This window comes from Mustela lutreola, chromosome 7, assembly GCF_030435805.1.
Source record: "Mustela lutreola isolate mMusLut2 chromosome 7, mMusLut2.pri, whole genome shotgun sequence".
NCBI classification, from domain to species: Eukaryota; Metazoa; Chordata; class Mammalia; order Carnivora; family Mustelidae; genus Mustela; species Mustela lutreola.
In genome coordinates, this window is record NC_081296.1 from 5,196,278 (window position 1) to 5,209,739 (window position 13,462).

The 13,462-nt window shown below is 61.6% G+C and overlaps 1 protein-coding gene across 4 annotated transcripts in view; it reads left to right on the top strand.

The window, feature by feature from the left end:
• IL16 (interleukin 16) overlaps positions 1 to 12,422 on the top strand; it is a 99,176-nt gene extending 86,754 nt beyond the window's left edge. For all 4 annotated transcript variants that reach the window (XM_059179840.1, XM_059179841.1, XM_059179842.1 and 1 more), the window contains exons 13-19: positions 1,013 to 1,163; positions 3,104 to 4,196; positions 5,669 to 5,837; positions 7,792 to 7,893; positions 9,933 to 10,191; positions 10,430 to 10,552; positions 11,998 to 12,422. In XM_059179840.1, the coding sequence (XP_059035823.1) occupies positions 1,013 to 1,163; positions 3,104 to 4,196; positions 5,669 to 5,837; positions 7,792 to 7,893; positions 9,933 to 10,191; positions 10,430 to 10,552; positions 11,998 to 12,191 (2,091 nt within the window). In that variant the 3' untranslated portion in view covers positions 12,192 to 12,422. The remainder of the gene's footprint in view (positions 1 to 1,012; positions 1,164 to 3,103; positions 4,197 to 5,668; positions 5,838 to 7,791; positions 7,894 to 9,932; positions 10,192 to 10,429; positions 10,553 to 11,997) is intronic.
• Positions 12,423 to 13,462: the final 1,040 nt, after the last annotated feature.

Sequence of the window (13,462 nt, forward strand, 5' to 3'; positions counted from 1 at the left end):
CGGGCCACAGACATCTGCCATTTCCGTGTCAGTCGCAAATGATGCATTTATTGCCCCTTTTTTCCTTCCTCTGCGGAGGAAGCCTGCAGCGTTGTCAGCCAGCCAGCCCTCACACCACCTGCCTCTGGACTGAGTGGACACGGGGCCACCACGGCGCCGTGAAGTGTTGCACCTGTAGACGAACCCACACGGGGGGGGGGGGGTGTCCCTGTAATAATGCCACCCTACTCCTTCTTCTCTCCTGGGCTGGCGTCATGCTTGTCCCTCTCACTGTGTCCTGCTCGCTCCTTTTCTGCCTCTCTGCCTGGGACATTCTCACTCTTTGCTCAAGAACCAGACAGAAAACATCTCTCTAGGAAGCTTCGTTCACCTGTCCGCTTCCTCAGGGCCCCGGCGGCCTCTGGTGTGTGCTGTGGGACTGCAAACCCCAGGCCAGCTGGAGACGGGTGCTTGGGGCTGCTCCGGCTGGTCCGAGCCCGTCAGGAAGGAGCCTAAGACTGCATCCCGGGTTTGGTGGGGAGAAACACGCCTGCCAGGGACTGACCTGGCCACGGCAGGTGCGGAGAGGGCCGCTGGGACGCAGGTCCTGAGGGCCTGGTGTCCTCGAAGCACGCTTGTGACGGAGAGCCGTGCGGGAAGTGACGGACACGCATATGGCTCCGAGTGTCCAAACCTTACGTTCATTAAGACCAGGAGCCTGCTGTTACCCCCTTCCCAGGCCAGAGCTTCACCTGGAGGCAGCTACCGTCCACACCCAGAGCTCCTGGTCCCTGTCTCATTGCACCCAGGGACTTTACGCCTGGCCAGGAGGAGCTCTGGAAGCCGTGGGGCACCCTGGGCCTCTGGGGAGTGGACAGCCCTTGGGAGGAAGGGGCCAGTGTACAGGGCTGCCGGAGAGCCCGTCGGGGGAGCAGTGGGGCGCGGGCTCTCCGGTGCCAGCCTGCGTGTGCCCGGCCTCTCACTGCAGCAGGCCACCGTTTTCACGTGGTCTCCCTTCCTGTTTACACCACAGGAAGCCAGAGAGCGGCTGCCACCGACGCTGCCGCAGGAAGACACAGCAGGGAGAGTCCCCTGCGCCCCTGCCTGCGGCCCGGGGCCTGAGGCCGGCCCGCCCACGGCACCCTCCTCGGAGGCAGAGCCCGGGAGGAGAGGAGGCAGCCCAGGTAGGCTCTCAGCTCCGGCTTCCCAAAGGCAGGAAGGACCTTCTGGGTTAAGGTCCAGGACCGAGGCAAGGACGTGTGTTGGCGCCGGGGATGGAGGCTGTGCCCAACGGGGCAGCTGGACACAGGCTGATGAACGGGCAGGAGCCCTGACGTGCCCGGGGGGGCAGGACCCCATGGTCCAACCGGCGATGCCGCGGAGGGGCTCGGTCAGGACAGTCAGCCGCGGGACAGAGCGGGACGCCCTCTCGCATGTGGCGTCCTATGGGCCTCCAGCTGAGGCAGCAGCCTGGCGGGCGCTGTGACCGGGAGGGTGGCCATGCCCCCGGCTGGGTGTGGGGTCAGGGCATAGGACTCGGGGTCGGGAGGACCCCTGTGGGACCCCTGGCTCTGACCCCTCAGGTCACCTCCTTTGCTCTCCTGAGCCTCTGTCGCTCACTAGTGGGGTGTGGAAAGTCACATGTCACCCCAACCTGTGTTGAATGCTGGCCCTCTGGGGTTCGGGCTAGGTGCCGAGAGAGGGAGGGACCGTGGGACAGAGAACGCACAAACCCGTTTGGGCCGTCGAGGTGCTCCCAGCGGTGGCTGCAAACTGCACGCCTGTTGGAGAAACGCTCCGTGGAGAGCACAGGAGCGGCTCCCGGAGGGTCGGGAGTGGGTTACACCTGGCTCATGTCTCCTGAGCAGGTCAGGAGTGGGTTACACCTGGCTCATGTCTCCTGAGCAGGTCGGGAGTGGGTTACACCTGGCTTATCTCTCCTGAGCAGGTTGGGAGTGGGTTACACCTGGCTCATCTCTCCTGAGCAGGTTGGGAGTGGGTTACACCTGGCTCATCTCTCCTGAGCAGGTGTCCCACTGCAGCGGGCTCCCCTCCTCCATGCTCCCTCCCCCTCGCCACCCCAGTTGAGGAACACAGGACAGAACACCTCGGTGCTCAGCTCTAAGAGTGCCTCACGCCTGTGAGCAAAGGGCTTGCTGACTCTGACCGCGGAGCTTCCGGACGGCTCCTTGCAGCAGAGCAGTGGACAGAGGCAGAGCGGGGCTGAGAGGCCTGGGCCCACTGGCTAAGCCTGGAATCCAGTCCCCCCGCAGATTTCTGGCTTGTGCAGAGCAGCTCTGGTTCCCTGAGGCTTCCCTAGAAGCCCCGCACCGAGACTGGGATAGCAGGGGTCAGCACTCCTCTCGCTGGGCTGCTTCCGGGGACCACGCAGCCCCTAGAACACAAATCCAGAGCAACACGTTCTGCATCTGGGGCCAGATCGGACCCGGGGGCCACAGGACGGTCACACGTCCACTTGGCGTCTTTGCTGGCTGGTGCTTGGGGGGCCGGCCTCCCTCTGTCCCCGGGTCAGGGAGTCTCCCCACCTTTCCAGGGTGGGGGCGGGGGTGCACAGATGACGTAAGGTGCTGAGCAGTGAGAAGTGGGTTAAGGAGCGAGGAGAGCTAGGGGTCCCCACCGGAAGGCACGCTCGTCCCCACCGGAAGGCACGCTCGTCCCCAGTGCTGTTTAATGGCACGAGTGGTCCAAAGCAAATACGGCCGCCCTTCTGTGTCCTTTGGCTTATGAGTTTGGAAGGGTAAGAACATTGCTTTGGCTTTTAAATTTGCACGACTATGGGCAGGCTGCTGTAGTGCAGCGGGAAGCAGGCAGAGTCAGGAGACGGGGCTGTCGCTGAGAGGGGAGCCCTTAATGTTGCCCAACTGAGAAGGGCCAGAGAAGGAGCCAGACCATCTCTGCAGATCCTTCCAGCTCTGAAGCGTGGAGAAGCTGACTGTGGTTCTGTGGTGCTTGTTGCTGGCCCTGCCATCAGGGAACGGTACCGGGGCGGGGGCAGCTGCTCCCCCAACCAGAGCTGCTCTCCTGCAGAAGGCTCCTTGCTATTTAGCTCTGAAAATAGGACGGAGGTGTAACGCTCGGCCTTGGTCTTGTTTGTGCTCCCCAGGGGCCCCAGCCTTCGCCGTGAAGCACCCTCTCCTTAAGAGGCAGGCTCGGATGGACTACAGCCTTGATAGCACCGTCGAAGACCCCTGGGTTCGAATTTCCGACTGCATCAAAAACCTGTTCAGCCCCATCATGAGCGAGAACCACGGCCACGTGCCTCTGCCGCCCAGCGTCGGTCTGGGTGAAGAAGTCGGGGTACGGGGCCACCCTGATGGGACGCCGTCCAAGCCGGAGGCCGCCGGCGGTGCTCCCAAAGCTTACAAGTTGGCGGACGGCGGCACTGTGAAGAAGGGCCCCCCAGTGGCCCCCAAGCCCGCCTGGTTTCGCCAAAGTTTGAAAAGTTTGAGGACGCGTGCCCAGGAGCCGAGGCGGCTGCCCGACACAGCCTCCCCCGCCCAGCCGACCCCGGCTCCCCGGGAGCGCCCGGGGCCCCCCACTCGGACCTTCTCCTCCTCCATCAAACAGAGGATCAGCTCCTTTGAGGCCTTTGGCTCCTCTCCACTGCCTAGCAGAGGAGCCCAGAGACAGAGCCTGCAGGCCTCCTGGGGGGAAGCAGCACAAGCTCCGGGGGAACAAGAGGGCGGACAGGGTCCCGGCCGCTCGGGGCGAGGAGCTCCCCCCACCGTCGAGCTACAGCCACCAGAGCGAGAGCCGCCGTCGCGGGGGTCCCCCAGCTCCTCCGAGAACAATGAGCCTGGTGTGTCAGCGTCCCCTCTGTCCGGACGGCAGTCCATTCAGAAAACCCCCCTCCGTGACCCCGACCCTCTCTCGAGATTGCTGTCCGCACAGACGGAGGAGCCCCAGGGCCCCATCGTCAAGATGCCGGGCCAGCGGGCGCGGAGCTTCCCCCTGTCCCGGACCCAGTCCTGGGAGGTGAAGCCGCTGGATGAGAAGACCAGCAAGCTCTACTCCATCAGCAGCCAAGTGTCGTCGGCGGTCATGAAGTCCCTGCTGTGTCTTCCGTCTTCCGTCTCCTGGGGCCAGATGCCCTGCAGCCCCAAGGAAGGGGGTTCTCCTGCGTCGTCGGCCGGGGACACCCCAGCCGCCAACAGCTCTGCAGAAACCCCTGCCTCGGACACGGGCTTCTCCCTCAAGTGAGTGTGTCCGGGACCTCCCGCAGCGTCCTGTCGGTCTTCCCGTTCTTTCTCGTCTTCTCTTTCGTAACTGGGCATAACTTTATTTACGATGTCTCGGGTACCCGAAAGGGTGGTTCTACCTGTTCTTCCCCGGGCACGTGCATGTGCGTTACATCCTCCGTAGGAAGGAGGACTTTTTCCCGACCCCTGGTCTGGGAGGGGTGGGGAACGGGGCTGTGCTGGTGGTCCCCGGTGAGCTGTCCATGAGGGGTTGGAATGAATGCACATCTGACATGTCCCGCTCCTGCTCAGGAAGACCCGACTGGAATCCGGAGGGGACGACCCTCTCCCTGTTTTTTCCATCACCCCCGAAGGAATCCACACGTACTCTGTACGTGACTTCCGGTCCCTGGACTGGGCGTTAGGACGTCTGGGACCGTGTGCGGTTTCCTCACTCTCAGCTGAGGGATTTGCCCTTCAGCTGAGATTAGGAGGTGGGCAGGACCTGGTCCAAAAACCGGGGGACTCCCCACAGTCCCCCGGGGCTCCTGCTGGGGGGCGAGGTCCTGCCTCGAATTAGGACCACCCTGCATGTCCGAGCTTTAGCTCTTACTCTCAGACTGCCGAGACCTGTCTGAGACCCGCTGACCCTCAGTTCCATGTCCCAGCCCCAGCACACAGCCCGGGAGAGAGCCCGCCTGAGCCCCAAGCACGCATGTAGGGCAGGGTCTCCAGAGCTGGACACCGCACGGGTAGCTCCTGGGAGCCGGGCTGATGTGGGGGTGGCCGGGGGCCGGCTCTCTCTGGTGGAGCAGCTGTGCTCTGGTCGTGACGGCGAGGCTCACCGTTCCAGTGGGCTCTGCCCCGGGATGGCTGCACCTGCTCGCATCGGAGCTCTGCCGGCTGGAGGGCGGGGAAATAGCTTCTCGCTGAAACCACAGTTTCCTGCAAAAACAAGGTGTAGCTGAAAAAAATTTTTTAAAAACCGGCTACAGAATATCCCAATAAGTTCCAAAGGGAAAGAAAGGGCAGTCGCCGGCTGTGTGGTGCCGCTTGTAGTTATTAGGTGCTAACAGCGGGGGATTCACGGGTGCTGACGGCTGCTGTGAAGGAGCGCAGGGGTGAGTGTGTGCGAGGCGCTGTGGCCGCGGTCCGACCCTGGCGTTGGTGCCGGTCGTCCACCCCACTGTCCTCCGGGGTGAGGTGCTGACATTGCACACCCCGACCCGGAGTCCGACACGCCACGACCTGTGACCGTGACCCCCGGACGGGGCCCTCCGCAGCCACGTGAGCACAGAGCAGGGCTCGCCCTCCGCACGCCCACAGTCCTGATGCTTCAGTGGTGGGACGCTGGTGTCCACTCAGACTTACTCCATCAAATGACGGAATGCGCGTGGGTGCCCAGCCCCGTGCCTGGAACAGAAGGTGATGCGGTGACCGCAAGCGTCTGTAATATTCTGATCGTACCCTGTGCTGTTTCCCCCTGAAAGCCTTTCAGAGCTGAGAGAGTACACAGAGGGCCTCGGTGAGCCCACGGAAGCTGAAAGCTGGGACCACGGCTCCCCTCAGCCTGGCCAGTCGGTCATCTCCCTGCTGAGCTCCGAGGAGTTAAAGAAGCTCATTGAGGAAGTGAAGGTTCTGGATGAAGCGACGTTGAAGGTAGGCTTCCTTGGCGAGCGCTTAGAGTGACCATGGCCGTGTTCCAAGTCGTGGCCAGAGCGGGTGCAGAAGTGGCCCTGGGCGGGTCCCCCTGCCCCCACGGGAGAAGGACATTGCCTCACTGGCCCACAGTAAGACCCGCCCTCGAAGGATGCTTGGCAGCTCAGAAAGTGCTTTTAAAAACCTCCGGCTTATTGCATCTTTCCAGCCATTCTGGAAATGAGAAAGGTGGGGTGCGAGTTTTCTTTCTCCACGTTCTGTGCCCTGTTCCTGTCCCACGGGCCGCCGGCCGGGCGTGCACGTCCAGGGACCAGCTTGTGTTAACGGAAACGCGCCGTTGTAAGCGGCCTGGCTCGCGCGCTCTCACGCCGGAGACTTCCCCTGCACGGGGGGAAGGGACAGCTCCCAGGGCTTGCAAGGGGCCCCCCATTTCACTCAAGTCATTGTGAAAGTCCCACTTCCCATCTGCTTCTGGGCACACCCCCTGGATGGGGGGAGGGGAAGTGGCGGCTCAGCCCGGGTGAGCAGGCGAGCACCGGCCCACGGGCGTGGCCCTCCTGGGTCGTCCTGGATCGGCAAGGGCTTTCTGCCCCCAGAATCGTCCAGACCGGGGTGAAAGCATTAAGGAGGCCTCGTAGCTGAAATTCCCAAGGTCAAGGGCGTTGGCACAGCCCGGCCAACACAAGACACCCTGCGCGGCGACTCACTTGTCTCCCGGACCCCGGGACCACCGTCCCCCAGGGCTTCGTTCACACAGAATGACGGGTCAAAAACAAAGAGCTGTCTTGTCTAGGGTGTCCCTGTCCCTGGGAGGCCACTTGCTTTTGTGCTGGGCAAGGGCAGGTGACCTGATACTTGGGTCAAAGTGGGGAGATTTGGGCCAGTGCTGGGATGATAGAGGTGGGTGGAGCAGTGCTCCCATCCCTCTGGGTCTCGGGGACTCCCAACAGGCATCACAGATCAGCTGCACACCAGGAGCTCTCGTGGTGTCCGAGCAAGGGAATCCTTTGGCACAGGGTCATCCCTAGCACCGAGGGGCTAAGTGATGGCCCGAGAGCCACATGGGCCCGCCAGGGTGTTGAATTTGGTCTTTGTGGGGATTGTTGAACTATTACATTCTAAAGAGCTGAATTGATACCTGGTGGTCGGGCTTCTCTCCTCATTGAAAGGGGGTGGCCGGGTAGCCCTGGGTCTGTGTGGCTAGGGTGCAGGGGAGACGGGCTCCCTGGTTCTCAGTGGTTCCCTTCACCCTGCAACTCTTCAGTCTGTCTGGTTTGCTCCTTTAATGATCTGCCTGCGACGCCCCCTCCCCTGTCACTACGCATTTGAGCTTGAGGCCTCAGGTCAAGACCAGAGTATCTGTGATTTCAGATGACGGTCAGAGGGGTTTTTTCAGCTCCTGTGAGCCCACAGCGGGAAGCCATGTGTGTGTGTGTGCTCTTGCAGGCACGTGTGTGTGCCCGGGCGCCCGCGTGGGCTGTGGCTGGGACCTGGCTGAGCTCCTCCACGTGCGGCGGTGCCCCGTGAGGAGGAGGAAGAGGGCAGGAGCAGAGCCAACTTGTGCAGACCAGTCCTGACCTCTGGCCGTCCCCGCAGCCCCCTGGCTGGCCTCGCTCCACACCAAAATGGCAGAGCTGTGTTCCCCAAAGGGCTGGGTTTCCAGCCAACTTAGCAGCACCCGGCCCTGTCCAAACCCATTGTGGGTGTGGGGTGGGGCAGCCAGGAGAGGGAAAGAGGGGTACCTGTTACTTTATACACGCCTTTTCCCTGCTCAAGTTCCTACGACTCCAGAAAGCACAGTGCTCCCGGTCCGGGTGATGGACGGGGTTTGAAGAAAGGCTAGAACTTGGCCTGTGGCCACGCTGGGCTCGGGGACGGAGTGAGCCTGACGTGGCTCTTAGATTGTTCAGGCTGGCCTGGTGCATGTCCTTAACAGATGTGTTTCCTTCCACAGCAATTAGACAACATCCACGTCACCGTCTTGCACAAGGAGGAAGGGGCCGGCCTGGGGTTCAGCCTGGCAGGGGGAGCGGATCTAGAAAACAAAGTGATCACGGTGAGTGGCCCGGGGCTGGGGGCGCAGGAGCGCTGGAGGCAACGGCCCCAGCGGAGAGGACACCTGCCAGGAAGGGCCTCACTCTGGGGCTCCGACGAGCGAGCGGCTGGCGCCGGGCCGCCGGACAGGGTCCTAGAGGGGAGCTGTGGGGACCCCACCCTTTATAAGGAGCTTAGTGATGTCCCCTACGGGACTGCACATTCGACCCTCACCGCAATCCTTCACTGAACAAGCAGGTCTCTGCGGAACCCAGACAACCTGCACGTGGCGAGGGAACCTGAATCACTTGTGGAAACGCAAAATAAATGACTAAATAAATAAAAACTCCCAGGTGTCTCAGCCTCACAGCGGGACCACTGGGCCAGGATTTCTCGACGTCAAAGGGGACGTTCTAAGAAACAGCAAACCCAGCGAATGTCACGGGATCGTACACCTGGAAGTGGCTCATTGCGTGTTGTGCGAATTTCAAGTCAACAACAACAATTCGAAGCAGATTTTATCCAACGTCTCTTGCTCTGGACAAGGAGACGAGGAAGCTGTTCGCGGCTGGACATTTAGACCGGGATGGTTTATGGTCTCGGGGCCTCCACGGAAGGCTGCGCAGCCGGGACCGGACACCTGCGCGTGACAGCTGCGTTGTCACAGGGGCTCCTGGTGCGGCGCACACGCATTCCCCTGCCCAGCCGGAGGCTGACCCTCAAGCTCACCACCCGCCTGCACGGAGCACCCACCTCCCGGCCGATGACTCGGCTGTTCCAACCGCCCCCGCGTGAGTGGTGACTGCCTTCTCTGAAGCAGGTTCTCTGCCATAAGAAAGGCACCGAAAACCACCCAGGACCTGTTTCTGTCCCGAGGCACGCAGTCCCGGACTGCAAAGAGCCCCCGGCTGTGCGGTTGACCTTCCGTTTGAGGAGGAGTGAGAGCCGGGCCTGTGAGAAGAGCCCTTGGGATCCTGGGTTCTGCCCTGAGGGGTGACCTGTCTCCGTCCCCTTTGGCCAGCCTCCCTGGACACCAAACAGACAATGCACGTCGGCCAGGCACGGGCACCAGACTCCTCTCACCCTCCGGGCGGGAACACGTCCTTTCCTTTCCCGAGTCGTCACTGCAAGAGAACCAATGCTGAGCACTGTCCTTGACCGAGGGCCGTGCCGGACACTCACTGGCTCGTGTCAACCATCTTCCCCCTGACTCAGGGAGCGGGGTGGACAAGGAGGGACTCCGGCAGGGGACGGAGATGCCTACCAGAACTTCTGCTTCGTACCTGGGTCTCCTACAGAGCCTGGAGAGCCTCGCCACGTCTGACTGCGACGCAGAATTTTTCGGAAACCAAAATAACGGAGAGAAGCTGAGAGCCTGGTTTGCACGATGCTGTCGCACGTCTCAGTGACAATCCCGCACACCGTCGCGCAGTCCCTTCGCACTGTGCACGGTAGAACTGGGTAGAAAGGGGACCGGGAGGGGTCCCCTTTCAGCAAAATAGAAATTCTGGGTCAGAATTTCTGCAGGAGGAGCTTTAAAAATGCCCAGACTTCCCAGAAAAGCATTTCTCAAAAAATCATCCTGCGGAAGACGGGGGCCTGAGAACTGTGCCCGGAAAAAAAGGATGGTTTGTGAAAGGCTTTCGGGGGTCACGGCGCGCTCCTCCAGGAGTGCGGCGCACACTGGCTTTGCTGAGTCTCTAATACGTCTTCTGACCAACTGGAGACCTTTTCAGACCTTCCGTTGCACCCAGACCTTAGAGCCCTTTCCCTATGCAAGGATCGCGCAGGAGGCACAGAAACTGTGCTTCGGGAAAACACTCCAGGAGGCGCTGCCGAGCAGGGAAGGCGAGAGATTTGAACTGGGTTGTTTACTGGGATTGCTGGGACCGGCTAGGGCACTGTGTTGGGAAGGGTTCTGAGGACGGGTCTGACCACTCTCGCTGGGGATCTCTGCTCTGGGTGTCTGGGTTTGACCACCTGGTCTGGATCCTCTTCCAGCACGCGTCTGGAGCTGATGCCGGCTGGTTCCGGGGTCTTGACTTCCGTTGGTTTCTGCAGGTCCACAGAGTGTTCCCCAACGGGCTGGCCTCCCAGGAGGGAACTATTCAGAAGGGCAACGAGGTTCTATCCATCAACGGCAAGTCCCTCAAAGGGGCCACACACAGCGATGCCCTGGCCATCCTCCGCCAAGCTCGGGACCCCAGGCAAGCTGTGATCGTCACCAGGAAGCCGGTTCTGGAGGCCACGCCTGACCTGAACTCTTCCTTGGACTCCACGACAGCAGCCTCTGAGGCCAGTGACGTTTCCGCAGATTCCAGTAAGTGCCTCCAGGCTTGCGGGAGGCGCTGGGGGTCGCACCGCCTTTGGCCACGTGGGGCCAGCGCGGCTGAGGCTCCTCGATCATGCGTGGCCTGCCTGGAACACTGCCGGGGGCACGTGTCTGTGTTCATATGTGCGTGGGCACGGGTGCAAGGCGAGCAGGCAGCCTTCCTTGGCTCACGTGGGCGCCCGGAGCGGAGGACGTCCCTAACAATGTCCCTGTGCTTCCCCTGCAGCAGAGACCACGGTGCACACAGTGACGCTGGAGAAGACCTCCGCGGGGCTGGGCTTCAGCCTGGAGGGCGGCAAGGGCTCCCTGCTCGGCGACAAGCCTCTCACCGTGAACCGGATTTTCAAAGGTGTGGTGTGCGTCTGTGTCTTTGTGTTCTCTCCGGTTGGGGGGGTCGGGCCAGGCCCTCACAAAGCTTCTGGGCACCTTTGGGCCACATTCGTCTCCCACAACCCTGTGCCCTTCTAGAGTCAGGCAGTCTACTCAGGGACTCAGTTCTGCTTTTTCTACCTTCTCTCCTCGCCTCGGGACAGCCCCTTTCCCCTTCTCATTCGCTGGGTCCTGCTAAGTGACGAAGCCCTGGGCTTGGTTCAGCCGCACAGGGCCCAGAACTACGGTGAGGCCAGAGAGGCACAGCCCAGGACATGGCCCTGAAGGGGGTCCCCAGACCCACAGTAGTCAGTTTTAATGCACTAGGTCTAAGAATTAAAATTAAACAAAATCCATAATGAACAAAATATCAAAGTTTAAAATAAGGGCAGGGTCTTCCCACTTGGACACACTCAGCCTCGCTCGGCTCCCCCGACTCCTGGACCCATCACCTCTCGTTTTTATACAAAACGCTGACGTTTGGTTCACCGTAGGTTGAGATGCAAGCCGGCCAAATGTGGGGGTCACTCAGGATTCCCCATGACCGCCGTGGGAGGCCTGCACTCCCAGGGCTTTTCAGGCTAGAGCCCCAACAGCAGGACGAGGAGCTGGGGCAGAGCCCCGGGCAGGGGTCGAGGGACCCGGCTTCGGGTCCCCGCTCAGCCTCTCACTTGCTGAGTGACTGCTGCCCCCCCAGGGCCCGGGGCTCCTTGTCCACACAGAGCTGTGGGGTGTGTCTGGACCCGGGTGTGAGGAGCTCCCTCGGGCGGGGGCTCCCCGGGGATCCTCATTGACTCCAACTCTGGGAAAGACGTTCTTAGCGTTTGAAGGCGGACTACCAGCTCTGAGGCCTGGCTGGCTACCCGAGTCCTCGTGCTCCCGGCAGGTGCAGAGGGACGAGTGCTCCTCCTGCAGTGCTAGTCGGACACCCGATGGGCACAAGGAACCCAAAGACTTGAGCAGTTTTTAAATTCTCATTACTATTAGCTTTCAGTCACTATCTCTGAATCTCATGGTGGCAAACGGATGGGAAATCCGTTACAGTAAAGCAACAGTCCTTTGAAAGAGCGGGGGCCGTACGCGATTCTGTCCTCTCCCACGGATGCAGGGGTCTTCTCCTGGCCTCTGGGATCCAGAAACTCTCCTCAACCTGGCTCTGGGCTTGGGGCTGCCCGGAACCTCCCTTCCCTGGGGACATACAGGCTACACCTCTCCCAAGGGCCATGGAGCTGGAGCCTGGCCTGCCCACCTTGAGGTCACCGTCGGATGAGATGCCCCATCAAAGGCCCACCGCCAAGCTCCTGAGGGACGGGCACCCTGTCCTCTCCCGAGCTGTCCCGCTCCTGGGAGACTGACGCTGGGAGGTGACTCTCCTTGCTCCCCAGTCACCTATGCAACCCGTTATCTTCTTCCTCCGCCTCTCAGGGGCTGCCTCGGAGCAGAGCGAGACGATCCAGCCAGGGGACGAGCTCCTCCACTTGGCTGGCACGGCCATGCAGGGCCTCACGCGGTTTGAAGCCTGGAACATCATCAAGACCTTGCCCGATGGGCCCGTCCCGATCGTCATCAGGAGGAAAAGCCATCAGGCCAAGGGGACCGCAGGGGCGGGAGACCCGTAGGCAAGCCCAGAGCTGCTCACAAGCGCTAATTCTCAGGGTCACTGCTGCTCCCCGCCCGGACCGGGGACAGCAGAGATGTGCTTCCTGGTGTCGCTGTCCTGGTCCTGACCTTCCGGGAAGTCACCCAGCCAGCACGCGGTCCTGAAAGGAAAGGGCAGAGTCACACCGGGGAGCGTAAAGAAAATACTGTGGTGCTATAAATAAAACGGCTGTGTCCCGGTTTGTATGAAACCCATGTCCTGCTTGGCAGACTTCCTGAGTCCTCCAACAGTGGCATGATTCACGCCGCATACGGCATTTGCGTTTCTCAGGCCTCTGCTGCGTGGGGATGGGCTGTGCTGCTCTCCTGGGCATCTGCCCGACCGCTCGGAGGCTGCTCCATCACTGCCCCCAAGAGTCAGTCTGCTGTGGTCTTTTGGTGGGACCCAAGCTGGAGTGGTCGGCCTGGACGCTCGCCCCAGGGCCCGGGCTTCCTCACACATGGCGGCTGGGGCAAGAGTAAGAGCCAGCTCGGGGGTCCTCTTCTGACCCTGCCTCGGAGCCCCACGGCATCTTCCGCTGGACCCTATCGAGGAAGCCGGCCCAGGTGCGAGGCGAGGGCAGCCGCTGCTGGGCTACGGGGGAAACACCATCTACCAGACAAAACCCTTGCGAAGCTGGTTGTCGTCGGGTGGGAGACACGGTCCAAGGCCTGGGGGAACCGGGTGGTGGGGCCAGGACGCCGAGGGGAGTACAGGTGAGACTCAAAGCATGGGCAGGTGTGCCGACAGCATGGACCAGCACGCGTATGACACGGTAAACTAGAAATTGCTACCGTCAACCTACCCCGGGCCGAGTACCGGGCTGGCGTTAGCAGTCATGGTCTTTGCTACTCACAGTGGGGGTCTATGGGGCGTGGTTTTGGGCCACTGAATTGATGAGGGGGCCAAGACCTGGAGACGGCAAGTGGCCCGTCCAGGCTGGTGAACGATGCGGCCGGGACTAAGTCCTTCTTTTCTGTGACTCAGTACAGACCGACGGGCCCGTATGGACCAGCACATATTTGCTTTGTTCATCTCTTAATGCCTGACGGCCATGCTCAGGGCAGACCGACGTCTTAGCAGCAAGCAGCAGCCGCCGACCAGCCCCCGCAGCGCCCCAGCCCTGCCCCAGCCCCGTGACTGGTGGAGTCTGGGGACAACACACAAGCGAGTTCCTCCCAGGCTAGGAGCACTGGGGCCACATCCGTGGACTCTGGTGGCTTCTCCAGGGTCTGGAGGAGGCAGACTGTT